Source organism: Prionailurus viverrinus, chromosome D1, assembly GCF_022837055.1.
Source record: "Prionailurus viverrinus isolate Anna chromosome D1, UM_Priviv_1.0, whole genome shotgun sequence".
Lineage (NCBI taxonomy): Eukaryota > Metazoa > Chordata > Mammalia > Carnivora > Felidae > Prionailurus > Prionailurus viverrinus.
In genome coordinates, this window is record NC_062570.1 from 85879428 (window position 1) to 85902361 (window position 22934).

The 22934-nt window shown below is 36.7% G+C and overlaps 1 protein-coding gene across 2 annotated transcripts in view; it reads right to left on the reverse strand.

Moving 5' to 3' along the window:
* Window positions 1-22934, reverse strand: part of DCDC1 (doublecortin domain containing 1) — a 491420-nt gene that overhangs the window by 431373 nt on the left and 37113 nt on the right. For both annotated transcript variants that reach the window (XM_047878425.1, XM_047878424.1), the window contains exons 5-6: window positions 18152-18308; window positions 17506-17668 (exon numbers count right to left, since the gene is read on the reverse strand). In XM_047878425.1, coding sequence (XP_047734381.1) covers window positions 17506-17668; window positions 18152-18308 — 320 coding nt within the window. The remainder of the gene's footprint in view (window positions 1-17505; window positions 17669-18151; window positions 18309-22934) is intronic.

The following is a 22934-nucleotide window of genomic DNA, read 5'->3' on the forward strand; positions in this document are numbered from 1 at the left end:
TAGAAGTTTTATTTTGGAATGATGGAAATGTTTTAAAACTAGATAGAAACGGTGGTTGCATAACATTGTGGGAGTGGGGATGGGCTAAATGGGTAAGGGGCATTAAGGAATCTACTCCTGAAACCACTGTTGCACTATATGCTAACTAACTTGGATGTAAATTTAAAAAATAAATTAAATTAAAAAAAAATAAAAAATCTTACCAATAAAGTATTTTCCCCTTTGATGACCAACACCAGGGTCAGGATGAGGGTGAGACAAGTGAAGGGCCAAGAATGCAAAACTGAAAGAAGCATGCTCAGTTGTGCAAGTGTACAACCCTCAGTAAATGCCTCCTTAAATTTTGTCACGCAGGTGCATCACTCATCTCACCCGAGTCCCAGCCTGGCTTCTCTCCTCCTTGTACGCTCCTTAAATTCCACTCAAACCAGGCTGACTGTTTTGAGTGGAATTGACTGTTTAATTGCTTAGTCATTCAATGATATTTACATTTATTGGGTGCCCATTTATCAATGCACCAGGGTGATAGCTGGGAACAGGACAGAATAACTTGTGCAGATTACAGTCTCTTGGGGGAAAGACAGACAGTGGAAGGTCTCTCTGAAGAGGTGACTGCCAAGTAGTGAGGTTTGAACAATGAGAAGTTAGTCATGAAAGTCTGGGGGAAGAGCATTTTATTCTGGATGTAAAGGGAAGCTATTGGAAGGTTCTTGGCAGGGCACCTATGAAAAACAAGACTATAGCAGAGAGTAGATGACACTGGTAGTCCCCCCAACCAAATTCCTTTTACCGGGCTAGTGCGCCCAAACTCCAGCTGCTGTGAGTCACGGCCTCTAACACCTCACCACTGCAACCTTCTCCGAAGAACTGCCCTTGGCTGAAAGGAACCAGCCACCTAGCCAGGAAATGCCTGTGATGTGGTGCTCTCTTATCCCCTACCCACAGGTACAGCCTACAGCCAATGACTGACTGACTAGGGGACATAATGGCCAGTCCCCTTGCCTTAAGGAGGGGCAACTCTGTGCTGTGCTTCCCACTCCAGATTGAGGCTAGCCTTCAGCTGAACACAGGGCATGGCTGAACTTCTTTCTCTACTCTAGTTGCTTCCCTCACTCTTTTATAGGGTTCACCTGAGAGTATTCCCTCACTAAGTCCCTTGTACATAAATCTCCATCTCAGGCTCTGCTTTGAGGGAACCTGACCTGAGACAGAGTCAAAGAAGAGAAACCTAACTCTTGGCTATCTTTCTTCACGGTAACTTTTTTTTTTAATATGAAATTTATTGTCAAATTGGTTTCCATACAACACCCAGTACTCATCCCAACAGGTGCCCTCCTCAATGCCCATCACCCACTTTCCCCTCCCTCCCATCCCCCAACAACCCTCAGTTTATTCTCAATTTTTAAGAGCCTCTTATGGTTTGCCTCCCTCCCTCTCTAACTTTTTACCCCTCCTCCTCCTCCATGGTCTTCTGTTAAGTTTCTCAAGATCCACATAAGAGTGAAAACATATGGTATCTGTCTTTCTCTGTATGACTTATTTCACTTAGCATAATACTCTCCAGTTCCATCCACGTTGCTACAAAAGGCCATATTTCATTTTTTCTCATTGCCAAGTAGTATTCCATTGCATATATACAGGCACATGAAAAGATGCTCAACGTCACTCCTCATCAGGGAAATACAAATCAAAACCACACTGAGATATCACCTCATGCCAGTCAGAGTGGCTAAAATGAACAAATCAGGAGACTATAGATGCTGGAGAGGATGTGGAGAAACGGGAACCCTCTTGCACTGTTGGTGGGAATGCAAACTGGTGCAGCCCCTCTGGAAAACAGTGTGGAGGTTCCTCAAAAAAGTAAAAATAGATCTACCCTACGACCCAGCAATAGCACTGCTAGGAATTTACCCAAGGGGTACAGGAGTGCTGATGCCTAGGGGCACTTGTACCCCAACGTTTATAGCAGCACTTTCAACAATAGCCAAATTGTGGAAAGAACCTAAATGTCCATCAACTGATGAATGGACAAAGAAATTGTGTTTATACACACAGTAACTCTTAAAACTATCATTCCTTTCTATTCCCAGCCAGACCCACTTGTCCATTTCTCTCTCAGTCTTCTATCATCTACAAGAACTTCCTAACCATATTTTATTTTCCTTCTTTATATCTGACATCCTATACTCCAATTATAGATCAATTTTCCTAAAACATCAATTTTATCATTGCCTGAAGAGAAACTTCTTGGAGCTAGCTTTTGAAGTTTTCCACTAGTCAGTCACCCAATCAGTCTGTCAGGTACGAGGAAATATTTATTAAACCTTCCTATGTGTCAGACCCTGTGCAAGAAATATGCTCCTTCCTTTAAACTTATGTCTAACAGAAGTGTTTACTGACAACCTGACACTATCCAAATTTTCAGGTTTTATCTTACCGTGGCTTAAAGCACTATTTTACCTAAGCCAATCCGCTCATTGTCTTTTAATTACATCAAGGGCACAAGTAAAAAAAAAAAAAAAAAGCTTACTTATTTATTTTGACAGAGAGAGAGTGAACGAGCAAGAGTGGAGGAGGGTCAGAGAGGAAGAGAGAGAGAGAGAGAGAGAGAGAGAGAGAGAGAGAGAATCCCAAGCAGGCTCTGCACTGTCAACACAGAGCTCAATGAAGGGCTTGAACTCATGAACCACAAGACCATGACCTGAGCTGAACTCAAGAGTCAGACACTTAACTGACTGAGCCACCCAAACACCACACCAAGGGCATTTTTAAATTCATTCTTCATCTATTCAGACTCAAGTCTTTCTCAAGACCCAGTTTAAGATCTTCCTTTAGTGCTCCAGCCCATAACAGTCTGTCATCTCTCCGATTCCTTATAGCACACTCACTCATGTATTCATTCATTCAGTAATGTTTAAGAACATACCACATTTTAGGTGCTGTATTACACACTAAGGAAAGAGCATAAGCCATCTGAAATTATGTAAATATTTTACAAATATATATCCTGTTTCTGTTTCCATACTTAACCTCTTTGAAGGTAGGAATCAAGTCTATATTCATTATTAGGATATATATAAGTTCACTGCACATGGCACAGTTACTAAATGTTAACATTTCTGTGGATTTAAATGTTTAATTGGTAGAAATTTAATTTTATGTCACTTTTTTAACATACTAATTATGCAAAATCAATTTTATTGCCTGTGTGTATACACCTACCATTTTTATTCCTTATAGCTTTCCAGTATGAACTTAATTTTTTTTAATGTTTATTTATTTTTGAGAGACAGAGACAGAGCATGAGTGGGGGAGGAGTAGAGAGAGAGGGAGACACAGAATGTGAAGCAGGCTCCAAGCTCTGAGTTGTCAGAACAGAGCCTGGATGTGGGGCCCGACCCCACAAACTGTGAGATCATGACCTGAGCTAAAGTCAGACACTCAACCGACTGAGCCACCCAGGCACCCCCATTATGAACTTGAATATGACAGATCTACCACCTTGATGCTCATCGATGACAACAATGGTACAGAATTTCTTCAGGAAAAGAAGAAACCTGCCAAGGAGAACTGCTTGCCAAATGAAGGTTTAGGAGTGGAGTAAACTGGAATAACTCAAAGTATATTTAAAGTAATTGCTTACGTATTCCTCAAGACTAATTTGGGGGGGGGGGGTCATCTCTCTTAAAAACCCTTTTCCAGCTTGGACACCCTTCCCTGGTACAGGTGTCCACCACTGGCAATCCCACCGTACCATCATTATCATTGTGTGCTTCCTTAGCTAACTATACACTGCCGACCTAGTGCATGGAGCAGGTGTTCACTAAGTGCTGCATGAATCAATGAATAAGGCTACCCTTTATTCCAATGTAACTTATTCTGATCAAAGAAATACATTTATAATTCTATTACCTGCAAACATGGAAGGACACTTTACTCACTTAAAAATAGTCTAAAATAACAAGAGATCACATTTCTGAAGTTTCAAATCAGTTTTCTGAAAGAACTCTTGATGGATGTAGGAAAAGCACATAATATAGTACATTTTAAACTAAATTTGAAAATATCATTTATAACATAAAAATATACAGTTTTTTAAAGGTATTCCTCCTATTTTCCAGATTTTTGTTGATACTGATAAACATGGAAAGATTATTAGAAATATATAAAAATGTTTACACAAGTAAAGATGTTTAAACCAACCTGCAAAACAGTCTAATAAAATAGTACTAATGATGACTAAAATGTATTAACAATATATTAGATAAACAGCTTCTCTAGTAGTTAAGAGCCTGCAGCTAAACTCCCTAGATTTGAATCTTAACATAATCTTTGAAAAAAATCAGTCAATCTTATTTGCTTTAATTTTTTTTCTTTACTTTTTTTAGAGAGAGAGAGAGAAAAAGAGAAAGAGAAAGGGGAGAGGGGCAGAGGGAGAAAGAGAGAGAGAGACAGAGAGAATCTTAAGTAGGCTCCACAGTCAGTGCGAAGCCCGACATGGGGCTCGATCCCACAATCTTGGGATTATGACCTGAGTCGAAATCAAGAGTTGGACACTCAAAGGACTGAGCCACCCAGGCACCCCTACCTTAGTTTTCTTATCTGAGAAATGAGAACAGTAATAGTAATTCCCTTATTTGTTGTATGGATGGAAAGAATTTATACAGACAAAACACTTATGTGTAAATAAGAAACACAGTAAATGGTGACATTATTATTCTCCTCACGATTTTCATCAAGAACTTAGCATATACAGAACAATGTGTTAAGTGCTTTATGTACATTAACTTGTTTTATCTTCACAATCTTAGGAGGTAGGTAACATTATCATCTCCATTTTATAGACAAGGAAAATGAAACCTAGGGAAATTAACCAACTACATCTCTACCATAGAGATCTCTATCATACATCTTTTAAGTAAATCAGAGATCAGACCTAGGTTTAATGATTTCAAAGCCTGCTGTCTTAACCATGACACTGTAAAAATTAATAAAAGAATTCCATTAGTTTAAAATGACCAGATTTCCCCAACTTCTTATTTTCCCACATCCTACCATAGTTCCACCTTAAGACCACCTAAAAAGCAGCTGCCCCCAGTGCCTATAATTTGGTCAAAATGTCCTTATGAAAACTACTGTGATTGTGGCTAACAGACGAAAAAATGCTAAACATCAATCATCATCAGGGAAATACAAATCAAAACCACAATGAGATATAACCTCACACCTGTCATAATGGCTAAAATTAACAAATCAGGCAACAACAGACATTGGCAAGGATGCAGAGAACGAGGAACCCTTTTGTGCTGCTGGTGGAAATGCAAACTGGTGCAGTCACTCTGGAAAACAGTATGGCAGTTCCTCAAAAAATTAAAAATGAAACTACCCTACGACTCAGCAATTGCACTACTAGGTATTTATCCCAAGGATACAGGTGTACTGTTTGAAAGGGGCATATGCACCCCAATGTTTATAGCAGCACTACTGACAATAGCCAAATTACGGAAAGAGCCCAAATGTCCTTCAACTGATGAATGGATAAAAAAGGTATGGTATATATATACAATGGAATATTACCTGCCAATCAAAAAGAATGAAATCTTGCCATTTGCAACAACGTGGATGGATTATGCTAAGTGAAATTAGTCACTCAGATAAAGACAAATATCATACAACTTAACTCATATGTGGAATTTAATATACAAAACAGATGAACATAAGGGAAGGGGAGCAAAAATAATATAAAAACAAGGAGGAGGACAAAACATAAGAGACTCTTACATATAGAGAACAAACAGAGTTCCTGGAGGGGCTGTGGGTGGGGGTATGAGTGAAATGGGCAAGAGCATTAAGGAGGATACTTGTTCGGATGAGCACTGGATATAATATAAATTTTAAAAAATAAATAATTTTTAGAAAAAGAAAAAAAAATTGTGATTTGTTTACAAATATTTGTGTCTGAATAAGGTTTTTCAACCTTGGTAAGTATTGACATCTCTTTGTTCTTTGTGATAATGGCTGTCCTGTGTATTATGGAATATTTAGTAGCATTCCTGGCCTCTGCCCATTGGATGCCAGTAGGACCTTCCTAGTTGAAACAACCAAAAATATCTCTAGACATTACCCAATCTTCTCCAAGGGTCAAAATCAACCCCAGTTTAGAACCACTGCAATAAAAGATTTTGAGATAATCTCCCTTTGCAGAAGTGTAGGGAGCTGTGAATAAGCCATTGGCACACACCATGCACTTTTCTGACTCCAAACTTGACCATGGCTTTTCCCTCCCTTTTGGTGGGCTCTCTCTCTTTCTTTTCAACTGAGTCTCACCTCTTCTAAGAAGTTTTCTTTGATCTATCTTTCTTCAGGATTTATAGCTTCATCTTTATGCTCTCATTTCATTAAACTTCTCTGGTTTTGTACGTGTGTCCTTGTTATAATTTGAGCATTTTAAGGGCATTGAATGTGTTTTTATCTGTGTGCCTCTCTAGTATCTAGCACATTGTAAACAAGTGTGCTTATTAGACATTTAACAAAATAATAAAAGTTGATCATACATTTTTAATGTAAGCAATTAATCCCTGATGTATAGCCAGCACCTGAAGTAGGGCTTATCACATAGCAAATGTTCAAAAAAATATTTGTAGGGGCACCTGGGTGGCTTAGTCAGTTAGGTATCTGACTCTTGGTTTTAGCTCAGGTCACAATCTCACACCTTCATGTGTTCGAGCACCACATCGGGTTCTGTGCTGGCAGCATGGAGCCTGCTTGGGATGCTCTCTTTCCCTCTCTTGCTGCCCCTCCCCTACTCGTGCTGTCTCTGTCTCTCTCAGAATAATAAACAAACTTAAAAAAATTTTTAAAAATATTTGTAGAATATTAGTCAAACATGTCAGATAAGAGCATCACTATTATTTCACTAGATATATACCAGGTAATATTTTCATTAGTAAATATAAATTGGACTCCTGTTTTTTTAAGTATTTTGGAAAAAGATTACATTTTGTTACTCATGATTAATTAGGTTTTTCATTGCCATGTCCCTCATTGAATTTACTCAGAAACCAAAATACATATCATGAAAGATAGCTCAGAGTAGGAAGAAGCAAAAAAGTCATAGGCTTAGTGCATTACAATGTACTGACTTCAGAATTGCACAACCTTGAAGTTCAAAGAAACTGAAAATTACTGACTCTAACCACCTGCTTCATTTACTCAATTATTCATTCAACAAACATGCACTCAGTGCCTATAACATGTTCCCTGCTGCCTCAAAGAGTTCTCAGTCTGTTTGGGAAGACAACAAAGGAAAACAAACAAAATATGGCAGGTGCCTGGTCAGAGGTATCCATAACGTACTGGGAGAATATGGAGGAGGGACACCTGCCACAGCTCATGGTGGCTGAGAAAGGCTCCCCAGAGGAGGACATAAGGTAGGACTTAGAGGACACACAGAGTGTGTAAAAGAGTGAGAGCATAATCCAGAGAGAGGAAATGATACAAATAAAGACGCAGAATTATGCAACAATATGATGGATCATTGGGAGGAGACTGAACACACAGTGGCCCGGCATGGATCAAGGAAGGTGGGAAGTAGTCATATTAGAGCCTATGTACAATGCTTACAATCCCCACACTTCCCAAAGCAGGCCATTCCATCTTTTGGAAAGGTGAAACTATTGGAAAAATCTTCCTTACATTAAGGCAAAATCTGCTTCTCTAGGTAACAAACCTATTAGGATAAGTGAGGGAAAAAAACAGCTCAAACGCAGCTTGTCCTCAAAATACGGGCCATGGGTCTCCTATATGAGAACAGCTAGAGAACCAGAGAACCGTCATATTTAGCAACACAAGGTGATTCTTCTCCACATCACAGCTCTAGAGCCATATGTCTTCACATGAAGAAATGTGGTGAGGGCTGACAGCCTGAGTAAGCATTATTATATCCAGGGGCAAGAAGAAAACAGTCTTTTTTTTTTTTTAAGAAGAAATTTTTTTAAAGTAACTCTACCCCCAACATGGGCCTCAAACTCATGACTCCAAGATAAAGACATGTGTGCTCTACCAACTGAGCCAGCCAGGCAGCTCGGAAAAACAGAATCTTCACCCTTTCACAGCAGCATGAAGAAACTGAAGATGCTCACCAAAGCCCTGCCTAGATTTTAGCCTTGGTGAGTTAGAGGATTAAGTGAGGTTGGGAGTGGGTAGAAGGAGAAGTAATCAAATAGTAAGGGGATGGCTGGGTACTGGGGCAGGAACGAGGCCAAGTATTAAAACAAGAAACTTAGTGCCATCTAAACCCACTTTGAGCTTCTCGGAAAACATACTAGCCATAGCTAGCAAATGCTTTCTATATCTTTGTCTTTTGTTAACTTTCTCACCTTAAAACCCTGGCATCTCTCCCAGTGTTGAGGCTATCTGGTACCTTTACAAGAATTAGAAAACTGCCTCTCCACCTCCTCAGCTCCCCCTCCCCTGCACCATGGTGAAATTGAAAAAAAGTGAGTGTAGCTCCACAGTCCTTCAGCTATGCACAACAGTGAGCAGTGGCCCTGAACCTTCCCAAAGGTCACACTATCTCCTCTTCCTTACTTCCTTACTTTCAATAATAGTTAACAAGCACTGCCTGTATGCAAGGCACTATAAGAAATACAAAGAGAAGTACTAAATGAAAGAAGAGAGCCTCCTATCACCACCAAAAGAATGATTGAGAAGAGAGAATAGGCAAGACTGGGCATTCCTGAGAGGATATGGGAGGGCTGAAAATCTCAGATCTACAGGTTCCTGGGAGAATCTTTTATCCCAGCACTCCACTTCTGAGCATTGTCTGGTCTCAGACAAGCATTAGCATAACCATTAGCCTCTCTGCGATGTAATTATTCTTGGGCTGGCTTACTCTGGCCCCCTGCCAAACAGGAACATTCACAAATCTACATATGAATTTGGGGTAGGGGGTTTTTAATATACTCCTCCTAAACATCCACTGACTATTTACAGCTGAGCCTGCTGCTCTGATGAGATCTATTTTCCTGGCAGTCACCTCCCTGAAATACGGATGGTTTGCCATGGTACCTATTTCATTTCGTCCTTCATTCATCCATTGAACAACATTTACTGAGCATCTATTAAGTGCCAGACCCTGTGCCAGAAAATGATGGTGAATAAGGTAGCCATGGTTTCTGCCTGAAACTAACTTGGTCTAGAGGGGCAACAGACATTTATACATCTGATGATTACAAAAGGGGATATTGAGAATGCAATGGGAGCTTATCCTCACTACTGGGAGTTTCCCCAGAGAGTAGAACCAAATACAATGCCTATCCCTATATGAATGCAATAGCAGGATCCCTGGAGGTCCACTTTGGAGAGTTCTTGAGACTCTGTCTTGTTGACAGTACTCTCAGCAAAGTCTCAGTGCCTCTACATTCAACTGCCAAAGAAGGGGTCCTAGTCTTACCTCATCCTCTCCTTTAAATTTGCTAGCCACACCTAGTGGGTTCCAAAGTCACAATCAGACCTGTCCCTGTCTTCTCCTCATGCACTTCTTTCTGGAAAGTTAAGAGACCACTGGGTGAGAATGGCAGTGGAGACTACACTCAAGTGAAATTCTAAGGCTCAGCATAACCTTGGAAAATAGTTCCCCAATGGGACATCTCCAGATGCTTAGGGACTGCCCAGTCCCCTTGACTATTCATATATTTACTGTCCTGAAGCACTCGGAAAATGTTAGGCCCCAACCATACGTTATATTTTATTTTGAAGAATCCACATCCTATTTTATTTTCATGGTTTTGTTTATAATTAAATCATGAAAAAGATAAAGCACTTTCTAGCCTGCTTCTGTGATAGAAAGTCTACCTACAATATCGTTACATTTTCTCAGTCTACTTCAAAAAATACAACATCTGTCATAAAATTAAATAAATCTGGGTATTCCCCATTGTAATTTTCCATTTTGCATGTGCCAGGCAAAAAGAATACTGCCTTTTGTCATCAAAATAAAAGCAGCACATTTGCAACTTCAAATCCATGAGCTTATTAAAAATCTTATTTAAAAAAAATTCATTCTCTTCTAGTTGGGCAATAAACTTGAAAATACTTTAATGTTCTGATTGTCAAGCAGGTATAGATAATGACATTAAATATAAACAAGCACATCATTTCATGGGTGCAAGATAAGTTTATAAAATATAAATGTTCTGACAGTAAGAAAACATACTGCTATACTCAATTATATCATTTGTTCAAAATACAATTGCTTCTATGTTTGGTAAATAGAATAATCCAGGTCACATTCCTGTGTTCAACTGAGTTTCTAGTCACTCCCTTTTCTTTAAATACTTGTGTTGTTTCTGCATGTTCCTAAGTGTCATCATTTATTGCTATAGGCATGATGGTTATATTTAACTAATAATGACAGTGGTTGTCATTAGATTTTAACTCAGTAACACTAGTCTGACATATCATTTGAAGTATGTCTTCAATTTAAATTTGATTAAAATTACAAACATCCCATCTATTGTGCCAATCAAAATGTTTTCACCCTTTCCCTGAACTTTTCTATGAACTTTCTTGAAATAAGTTATGGCAGCTTTAAGTAAAGGCTAGCCTTGGGTCATAAACATATTTTAAAATATGACTCTTGGAATAGAGCACAGCAAGACCACTTGGGACTTTTCTAAAAAGAAGGACTTGATTTTGACTTACACCCTGGACAAATTCTTAAGGCAAAAAGCACAATATAGTGAGAGTTCAAAGGCTCTAACTCAGATTCCTATATCATGCTGTATACATGGGTGCTTTGCAGGGATTTGAATTTGCACAAGCAAAAATTGTCACAATTCAAAAAGCTGCATTTTAAAATCTTAGACCTAGCAAATACCTTTGGCAGTAAAATCAGGTACTGTGACGGCTTGTATGAAAAGCTGGTGGAAATGTGCCTAGTAAGAGATAGTGCAAAAGGAGGGAAAATAAATAAAGATCAGATGTTTTAGACATCTACTATGTATGGCAGGCTTTTACATACATCATCTTATTTACTCCTCACAATGATGCTGTGAGGTGTCTACTATGGGGCTCAATTTGTGAATAAAAAAACTGAGGCTGAGAGAGGCTAAGTGAGTTGTCCAGGCTCGTACTGTAGTTTGCTTCCCTGGCAGTAATGAAGAAAGCAGAAGTAAATGTTCTTGCTGTTATTTTCCTGACTAGCTAGCTATTCTAAACCTAGCTAGCTATTCTAAAAAGGGAGGAGTGGACATAAGGTTCTGATTAATAGCCTTGGGATCTTAATAGCAATTGGAACCTTAGTTATGTTTAGGAAATGCTATTCTCAGTGTTCTATTTAAACGAGGAATTTATAGACATTTAATTTTCAAATAATTTATCTTGTTTTAGAAATAAAGACAAGACCCAATAATTCCTTAAGATGTTATACCTCAATTTTACAGGTAAGGTCAATGAAGCACAGACCAATCTGTCCAAGGTTATATATATAGCAGGGACTAGAATCTTACAAGATCATCTGACTTCAAGGCTAGTGTTCTTGCCACTAAATAATAATACGTTTCTCATGTCTTTCCCAATACATGTCTGAGAGCTTAAAAAACTAATGGTCTGAAAGGCAAACCCCTGAAAAGAGTACCTGCCTAAAAGATTTGATTTAAAGTTTACTGCAAATGCCTGTTTCATTTGAAAAATCATCTCCTTTTGTTTCTATGACATTATTTGTTCTTACGATACCACCCTTTTTATTTGTTTTATAACACTTACCACTGTCAATAAACACCTTATTTGGTTCTTTATATATTTCTTGTCTTTGCTCCTTCTACTTCTCTTAGCTCCATGAGACCTCTCTCTTCACACCATAACCTTAAGGTTTGGAGCAATGCCTGGCACATTGTAAGGACTCAATACATATATTTTGAGGGAATGATTAAATGAATTAATGGTCTTTCTTTATTCCTCTGCCTCCTTAGAGAACTACAATTTTTTTATTACCTCTCACATACTCTCTCAGGTCTAGCCAGGGAGATAGTCTCTCTGTCTACTTTTACTCATGTAGCAAACAACTCAATGTGATATAAAGACAGTATTTATAATACTTCTGAGTTAATACTATGGTGAGGGGGCACCTGGGTGGCTCAGTCAATTGAGCATATGACTCTTGGTTTGGGCTCAGGTCATGATCTCACAGTTCATAGGTTGGAGCCCCGCATTGGGCTCTGCACTGATGGTGTGGAGCCTACTTGGGATTCTCTGTCTTCCTCTCTCTCTGCTTCTCTCTCTCTCTCTCTCTCTCTCTCTCTCATAATAAGTAAATAAACATTAAAAAATACTCTAGTGAGAATTAAAATTTATCTGTTTTTTTTTTGCAGCTACAACAGAAGGACCTTACCCAAAGTCCTAAGGTCAGATGTAATTCCATAAATAGAATTTATGGATACAAAAATGTTAATATAGCACATATATCCTAATAGTGAATAGATCATATGTTATTATGTAGTGTGTCCAGAAAGGTTTAGGGTAGCAGCCCATAACCAAGAATATTAATTATTTTTTAAATACAACTGGTTATCTATAGTAAGTAAGGTTCTGCTACCAAATGAGTTCTGAAAAAATTGTTTTATCTTCGGCAATTTTGAATTTTGGAATTGCATATAAGAGATTATGGACTTGTAGCACTAACTCAGGAGTTGTGAGGAGTAAATATAATACACTTAAAGCACATAACTCAGCGCGTGACATACAGAAAGTATTCAAATTATCAGGACAGTTCTAGGTTTGCACACCTTCGCTAAACAAGCGTAGCCTCTAGGTATATATGCAACTCAACAGTTCATGAATATGTCAAGGATTTAGATGACTCTCAATGATTTGATAATTTGACAATATAAGGAGATGCTGCCACTTGTATGCTCTAGATTTTCCTATTAGCTAAGGACAGTTTTTAGAAGGTCCAACTCTTGCAATATTCTTTAGATCGACATCTGTTTGTTTATATAGTAAAGATACGCTACACTCTTAATGGTTTTAAACATTTGGGATAGGGAAATAAATAAAATACATGCTTAAGTTTTACCCATGTGTGATCATCACAAAACCCAATCTTAGCTTTAGCAGGACAAAGCAGTCCTTGGTATAGTCAGCACTGTAGCACTGTCTTGAGATCTAGCAGCAAGAATAGCAAGGTGTGATAGGAGGTGGGTAGTGGGTTATTTCTTGAAACATGTGCTTTTAACACAACCATTTAAAAATCAACAAATTCAGAGATACATAATAGAACAAAATATAATGCATGAATCCAGGTTCATTAAACTAACGCATTTTTTGAAAAACAAAATATGACAGAACATTTCATTATTGACATAGATTGGAGAAAAAGTGTTATGCTGCTATTTAGAATGTGTCTTGTATGTCATGGAATTGAAATATTTCTAAATCATCAATAATTAAAATGATGAGAATCCATCATTTCACTGACATTTACTTCTACATGAAAAGATGGCCTATTTTAAATGTGCTCACACATATTCTTGTCAATCACAAGCTGTCACAGCAAATTATTTCATTTTGTAGATCACATGGCAGTTAGCAGAAAATCTCTAGGTTTAAATTTAGATCTTAGGTGTAGTATCAAGAATTCTTTTCATGGATTTTTTTCTGGGACTACATCTTCACAATACAGTATATGAAAGATGTAAAATCTTATTCATAGTACTCAGTTTCATTTCTGGTTAACAAAACTCAGGACTGAAATGAATCATTGTAAATGATAGCTCTAAAAGCCAAATAGTCGAATAGAATATATAGGAAAGAATGAAAATATAAAGCTAAAGAAAACTTTAAACAATCAGAACACCACACAATGGAACTTGGACCTAATGAGTTAGATCCAAGCAGCTTTTTTTCCTCTCATCTTTTTTAAGACATTTAAGTAATTGCAGGGCATTTCTTATGCTAGGTTGGCACGGCCTACAGCTTCTAACAGTTATAAAGGAGCTAAACTCTCATAAACCCCATGAATCTGATGCAAGCATTTTCACTGTGCCATTAAAGAAGATTGAGGAAACTGAATGAAACCTAAAGTGCATACCCATGAATCCAAAAATGTTAAAATGCCTCTTCAAACAATTCATTAACTACATCTTCACAATTCTAGAGAATTATTAATAGATTTCAGAATCTTCAAATGCCATAATTATATGACCTAATAAGACCGTTGATCTTCATCAAGAGTTATTATAAAAAAGATTTCTATTTTTCCCCACACACAATCTTCTGCTTAGGCATTTAACTTCAAAATGTAAGAATTATTCTAATACTGCTTTTCAACAGGGAATGCTTCATGTCAGTCTTGACCTTGGCTTGACCTCTACATGAACGCTTTGTGTTTCCAGGTATGTGATAAATAGCTCTCTGGCTTTCTATTAAATCTAGTGGCACTGGCTGTCAACAGTGGTACTCAAAATGGGTAGTAAAGTAGTTAAAAATTAGAGATGTTCCTTAGGTCTTTTTCTACCTTAGTAAATCTGGAAATAGTTCTGAGGTTATTTTCACTGTTGACATTGCTTTTCCAAAGAACAATAAGAAAACAGTGAAGTATGGAAATACAATTGCCAAAATATATACAGACTTATTTGGCCTTCCTGTACCAGAAATAATGTAAATTTTCCTTTGGAGGACCCATTTGACTTATGTTGTTAAAAAGGGTTCTCAATTTTAAGGATTTGTAACTTATAAGCTCCTTAAAGGCCAGGACTTCGATCCCTAAGCCAAAACTGCATACATAGTAGATACTTAAATACTTATTGGTTTAAATTTAGATTGAATTAAATTAAATTGAAGTTAAAATCAGAGATAAAAGAATAATGGTTTTAAAAAAAAAGACTCTAAGCCCCCCTTTTCATCTGTCTCTGATGTGGTCTAGTACCTGGCACATAGTAGGCTCTCAATGAATGTTTGCTGAATGAATGGAAATCTTTATATTAAAGTAATGGCTAATTATTGACTCTAATGCCTGTTGATTACCTGAATATAAAATATTCATGTTCACGTAGAGAGCTACAAGAGTAGCACCCAATTCTGCCAGCTGTTTTTATCCTATTTACCTTTAGAACGCTTCCTTACTCTAAATTTATCTACCACCTTCAAGACTATTCACACATGTCTTATTTTTATGGTACACTCATGGCAAGTTGACAAATTATTGATTATCTGTAAAATACATGCAAGAAAGGTAATTTTAATCTGATTTGAAAAAGTACATGTGAATATGTGGGATATATAGATAGATATAGATATATAGACATATAGATAGATATGTAGATAGATATAGATATATATTTGAAATCTTCCCACACTTCTCTCAAATTATTTAATTCAAGTTAAAGACTATACTATGTATATATAATATTTATTTACATTTATGTTCTTAAGGTTCTGGAAGAAACCAAATATCAGTCTTTAGTCTTCTAGGCTTATCTATGAGCTTAACATAGACAAGTGGCTTTTTCCCCATTATACTTATCCTAGGTCTTTTTAATGGACATGTGATATGCTAGTCTGTGTCCAAGCTCACCTACAATTTCTTTTCTCAAAAGACAAGGCACATCTGCCACCTGCTCTACTCCGTGTCCCAGCAACAACTGTCGAGCAGCATAAAGATTGATTATCAGTCAAAAACCATTGCACAACACCAGATTTTGGTGGGTTAAGCTTGCTGATCCAGCAAGAGATGGTGTGAAATTTTCAGGAGTGTGTGCCAACATTTTGGTGCTAAAAGAACAGCAGTGCATGTCACAGTGAAACACAGCCAAAGATATGCAGACAAAGCAGAGAAGTTTTTTGTTCTGGACTTGGCTTTAAAAAGGATAAAAGAGAAAACAAAAAGTAGGAGGAAATTAGTTTGTACATTTAAAAATCATCCACCAAGCTAGTCATGTGTTTAACACTGTTATTTTAAGCATACATGTCCAGAAAATTTTCCACGAAGCTTGGCTATAAATAATATTTATATATCTCTTCACCAATACCATTATCAATGAAAGGCCAGTATTTCTTATTAATAAAAACAATCAAGATTTTAAGGAAGCACTCATTACATACACACTTAAATATAAAATAGTCACAGAAACATTTACCTACAAAGACTCATGTTTTTATACAAGATTAATTTTACAAATGATTCAATGAATACAAAATAAAAGGAGCCATAATTTAAAGTTAAATCAAGATTTGAAAAATATATGGGTCTACACTTTTGCACAGGTAATTTTTACTGAGTATTATAGCAACAAGTTTCTTTACCTTGAACCAAATTACCTTGAACTTTCTACTGATTTCAAGAAATTATTCCTGATGATCAAGTATTTTCAAAGAGATAGAAACCCTAGTATCATCTTATATAATAACATTAATAGAGGAAGAATTTTCATCATCTCATCTGTAATGAACTCCAGAATTACTTTTCTTCCACTTACACAATTATTGCCTAGACTTGTCCTGGTTCACCAGCTTTATAGCAGTTGTAGAAAAAAATACTTCTAATAAAGTATTAAAAGTATAGGGGAACATAGTTAGATACCCTGAATTTGCATGCCAAAGTTCTTATGTCATTTAAATGTGATTACTATATATAGCATTTGATGACAGACTATGGATATGACATGCTTGTAAGAATATTCTCAGTACTTTTCTTTCTGGAAATGTATTCTTTCTCACTGAAGAAAGAAAAATGTTTGTTTTAGTTTAGAAAATCACATTTGTGAATGTTAGAAACACTGCACTTTTGAAAAAAGAGCTTACCAGCATATGTCTAAAATACATATGTTTGTATTTGTGTGTATATATAACAATATACATATGTGTATAAACACATATATATGTGTATATATATAATAATATACATATGTGTATATACACATATGTGTATATATATTATATATACACACAAATATAAACTACACACACACACATTTCAAGGTTTAAAAAACTCAAGCTGCAGTATTTACCTTATGGAAAATTTTGTTAGGAAAATCACATGTATATAAGAATTATATGTTTATTCTGATCACATTTTCATAGTTATGTTAATGCCATCTGAAAAAAGACCAAGAGTGTAAATGAATAAATGCTCCTTGAAACTTTGAACTATTTTCTGAGAGAATAAATCTAATGAATTATGTCTGTTGGGTGTCACAGAAACTAAACAGTAAATTCAATAATCTCTGATTTAATTTATTATATTTTCACCATTTAACCTCCTGCAGGCTCCCTAATGTCTATTCAGATCTATATTAAATTAAGCACCAATGCTAATGAAGGGCAATAAACGTGGCTGTCAGTGGATTTTTCTTTCATTAAGCACATTATCCTCTTACTGAGCTGTAAATGCGTAAACATTAGTTTTGTTAAACCATGCAAAAAAGACAGGATGAAAATCATTTTTTAATTGCACCCCTGAAGCAATTTACTGTGGGTGGGGGTAGAGTATATTTTTTTCTTTTTTACCTTTAATTTTTTTGAATGGATCTAAAAAGGGCTCTCCTGTTGAAACATAAACGTCGGCTTCATGGGGTATATCTTCAGGTTTGAGGGCTTCAGTGCCGTCTGCCAAGAACACTCGTCGTGCGGCCATGTTCAGATTCAGCTTTTCTGTGCACTCCTCCAGCAACTAGAAGAAAGCAAGAGGTAAGAGAAAGTGAGTTAGGACAAAGAAGCAACACATTGCCATGAAACAAAAGGTGCTAACGATGAAAACAGACACCCATTGAGTCACTGGCCAAGTAACTGAAGTAACTCCACCAATGTATTTTCTAGCACTTGAAAATATACAAAGAAGAGGAAAATCACAGCTCTGAGAATATCTAAGTCTAATTTTAGTTCTTAAATATTCTGTCAGTTTAACAACTCCACAAGACAGAAAACCATCGCATCTGTTTATTAAACAGAAGGGTCATTTATTTATTAAATGTACCATTTACATGTTGATAAACAAGAAAGGAATAAAATGCCTGTGAGACCTATGTATATATAAGCAATTTACAGATTCATCACTAAAAAGAAAATTTTAACACAATGCCATCTTTTTCATTTTTTATATTATGAAAGAGTAAGGGAAGAAATAAAGCACTGAAAACTTATGAACACTATTTACCAAGGTGATGGTTGGTACTGTAACTTTGGCAAAGACCGTTCTACATCCATTTTTGTAAGCTGTTACTGTAATCACTCTGGGATGAAGTTTGTGTCTTTGACATGATCTCTGCCAATTCTGGGCCGGCTGAAATTTTACAGAAGAGAACTCTGCATCTCTGAAGGAAAAAAACCCACAAAATTGGTGTATGTTAATTAATAATAACATTTAAATAAATATTATCTTAGGCATGTTTTACAGATATAATCCCTAGTGATTGTTTCTAAGTATTCACCAAAAAAACCTTTTTATAGGCTAAGATTTAAAAAATTTAATATAGAATAGGCTTGCTAAAACTGTTCATGTAAGGCAGCTGAAAATAATTGATTTTTATCAATTTACTTATAAAACACCACAACACTCATTTAAAAAAAAGTATGTATACATGCTATGTTCTGATAGAAAACAAAAAATAGTAACATGGTCCTACCATCATGAAATAGCAAAGGGTAAGATTTTCCATTAAGTTTTCATGTTTATCAAAGTACTTTGATTTTTGAAAAAAAGATTTGAAATTCAAAGTTTCTTATTCTAAATTTCTTACTCTAAAGTTAATTGTAATTACCTTCATCTCAAATTGTTTGGGGTAGTAAAGGAAAATTTCTAAGTTTTGACTTCATCCAAAATCAGTTTCAGTCCTCATTATTTCCTCAGCAAAAGTACATGGTAAATTACTAATATGTTGTTTTGATTTCAGAGTTCTCTAACTAACCCTGGTAATTCTTAATGCCACAGAAGCAAAGTAAACATTTTAAAATAAAAACTTCAGGTAAATCAAAGTCATAATACACCTACGTAATCAAACATGAAAATAACGGGAGTATCAGTTTCTTGGTTTCAGTTTTGCTCTTACCAACATTTTTTTCTATCCATAAATTCTTAGGTTTGACAGTTTATGACAATAATCTTGAAGTAAAAATATACACACAAAATGGTTTTATAATAAGTTCATTTCAACTTGATTTTACTGGAAAATACTGCTTAAATATCAAAAGTATGCATTTCTATTTTTAAACAAATATCTGGTAAACAGATATTTTGTAGCCCTAGTCTGATTCTGCTTCAAGTATTTTTTTCAGAATTTCATATTATCCACATTTAAGTGTACCTCATGTTTTCCACAAGTGTAATTAGCAACATTCTACTCAGGTGCTTTCAAAGAAAAAATAAACAAAACAAAAACAGAAACAAAACCCTAGAGATGTGTTACATTTTAATGTCTGAAATAGTCAATTGAATCATTATAAATTCTGCTCAAAGGAAAAAGCTTCAGCAGTGGGTTAAAAAGAACAGAGAATAGCTTTGATTACCTCAGTTGACCCATTGGATCACTGACAGGTCTGTTTCTCTTGGATACTGATATAAAACAAGAATTGTTTTTACTGTTTGATTTGTAGCTATATGGGTCTGATATTTCATCATGGCTATGATCTGATACTGTTTGATGTGGGGAGCAATCTCGAAGTCCTGACCCTTCTGATACTGTCGCTGAATGCAAAAGCCTGCTGGGGCCAAACTGAGGCTGCAAATAATCTTCAGTTGTTTTAATAACTGCTTTTGCCTGGGATGACATAAACTCTCTGAAAGAAACAATCCAGGGAAGAATACAGCGAATTGATTTGTAATTACTTATTAACAACTACCATATAACTGACTGTATGACATGTGCTAGACAAAATATTACACACTTAGTCATTATTTTGTTTACTCCTTAGAATATCCCTGGAAAGTGGGTACTATTTTCATCCCCATTTTACAGATTTAAGAAATTGTGGCTCAGAGAGGCCACTTAACTTGTCCAAGTTCACATAATGAGTAAGCTGACAGGGTAGAAAACTGAACCCAAGCCCATTCTAAAATAAACTCACATTCATAACCATTAAATTGAATTGTTTTGCTCCATCAAACTAAAGAAGAAAGAATGTATAATGCTTAAAACAGCTAAGTACAATTTTTTTTAATTAAAAAATTTTTTCAGTGTTTTATTTATGAGAGAGACATAGAGTGTGAGAGGGGGAGGGGCAGAGAGAGAGGGAGACACAGAATCCCAAGCAGGATCCATGCTCTGAGCACAAAGCCAGATGGGGGAACTCAAACTCATGGGCCACAAGATCATCACCTGAGCTGAAGTCAGTTGCTTCACTGACTGAGCCACCCAGGCTTTAATTCTTAGATTCATTTAAAAATTACTCCGTACTCTGTTCAGTATTAGGAAATCTAAAAGTTAAAGAGATGTGTCTCCTACCTTCAAGAAACTTGCAAACTATCCCCTAATTCAGAGAGAATATATGCTAAACAATCTGCTTAGAACTATGGGTGTGTATTAACTATAAATGCCAAAAGAATTTCTTGAAGGCAAACTCACTACATAGGCTAGAATAAAGTTCATGAAGGCCTCATGGCAGACTAGATTTATGGTGACCAACTCATCCTGGTTTACTCAGGACTGCCCTGCCTTTGGCACTTAAAGTCACACACTCCAGGAACTCCCTGAATCTCAGACAAGTTGGGACAGTTGGTCACCCTACCTGGTAGTTAAGCTGGAGTAGTAGTATTTAGATAAACTATGATATTTCAGGGGCACCTGGGTTGCTCAGTTGGTTAAGCATCAGACTTTGACTCAGGTCATGATCTCCCAGTTCTTGGGTCCGAGGCCTGCATCAGGCTCTGTGCTGACAGCTCAGCCTGGAGCCTGCTTCAGATTCTGTCTGTCTGTCTGTCTGTCTGTCTCTCTCTCTCTCTCTCAAAAGCAAATAAATATTTAAAAAAAAACTATGATGTTTCAACAAAGGACCATATGACCTGTGACGCTGTGTAGTACCAAGTTATAAAGATGGAGTATATAGGGAACTTGCTGGTATGATAAAATGAAACACGTTTTAACATAATTGAGAATATTGAGCTGTATGATGATTAAGCATAGATGATAGTAAACTTCCACATATTATTTCAGTATTCCATGTATGTATTTGTATTTTTATACAAACCAAATCTGCTTCTTTCTAATTTGTTAGTTCCTCAATAGTTTTTATGCATAATGTATTATAACCCCACCCACTCATGCAAATATAAACTAGCATATGCTTAATGTGGAAAGCTTGGCACAGCCAGCCCCTCCTCCAGATTTTTTTATCCACCAATATCATTATAATCACAATTATTTCTTCTGGCCTGGCCTCTCTATGTTCACAAATGTGTAAAATGGTTGATCATTTCTTCTGAGAGAATGAAAGGCTTTCATGTGGCATGGGGAAAATTGATGTGTGTGTGTGTGTGTGTGTGTGTGTGTATGTGTGTGTGTGTGTATGAGAGTTGATACAGTGGATCAATAAAGCTAAAACACTGGGATGCAAGCAGTTGTATTTGTTGTTATCACATGTTTCTACCCAAGTCTGTCCTAGACTGACTGTAGCTCTAGGGAGAGAAGTAGTCTTCCCTACACTCCAAAACCTAGCCAGGCTCAAAACTTTGGCAGCCTTTTGAATTGATCACTGGACATTAGCTCTGGCAGAGGTGAGACCTCCCTTCAGACCTGGGCTATTCAGATTTTGATAGCAATGGTGAATGGTGGCATGAGGCAGAGGTCATGTCTCAGTGGCAGTGTTTTTGCAGCAGTAGCAATGGAACTGCAAATGGTCACCAAGCTTTTCAACTTAGGGGAAGTTGAAACTTAGCTAAGTTTTCAACTTAGGGGAAGAGCTAAACAGACAGGAGGAAAGATCTGCAGATCTCATAAATAGTTCCCAGTGCCCATAAATAATCACTTGGAAAGCAAATACTCATGAAAAGAAAGAAAACAAATTCTCTACTTAATGAAGAACAGGTGTCTTTTTTTTTTCAAGATTTTATTTATATTTTTTAATTTTTTTTTTCAACGTTTATTTATTTTTTTGGGGGGACAGAGAGAAACAGAGCATGAACGGGGGAGGGGCAAAGAGAGAGGGAGACACAGAATCGGAAACAGGCTCCAGGCTCTGAGCCATCAGCCCAGAGCCCGACGCGGGGCTCGAACTCCCGGACCGCGAGATCGTGACCTGGCTGAAGTCGGACGCTTAACCGACTGCGCCACCCAGGCGCCCCAAAATTTTATTTTTTTAAAAATATTCTCTGCACCCAACTTGGGGCTTGAACTTATAACCCTGAGTTCAAGAGTCATGTGCTCCATCACCTGAGCCAGCCAGTTGTCTCATGTCTTTCTTTTTCAATGAATGCATTTTGTTTACTATCAAATATTTTTACAAATATACTAATGATTTTATATAATAATCCATTGTCACGCCACCAGAAAGTGAAAGGTTTTTATTTTTTCAATATTTCAAAGCTTCAACTGTGTTGATGAGAGGGTAAAGGCAAGCTGAGGGCAAAACTCAAGCTGACACCCCACAAACCCCCTCCCCTTAAGATGGGATATGTATAACATTCTTTAGGCACTAGTGACTGCCTAAGAACAAAGGCAGGGAGAAACAAATGGTCAACTGATAAAGATTGCAGTCATGCAGGACATGAAACTCTACTATAGTTTATAACTGCCTTGATTTACAGGAAAAATTTACACAATCTTAGTAACAGCCAGACCTCCAAGAACCTATAGACTTAATTTCCTAGAGCCCTGATGTCACCTCACCTCTGTAGGATAGAAAATCCTATGTAATCAGTCATTCTTCACAATCACAGCACAGCTCTTTCTGTGCATGGCTCCTGTCCCAGTGCTATAATAAAGACATCTTTTTGCACCATAAAATGC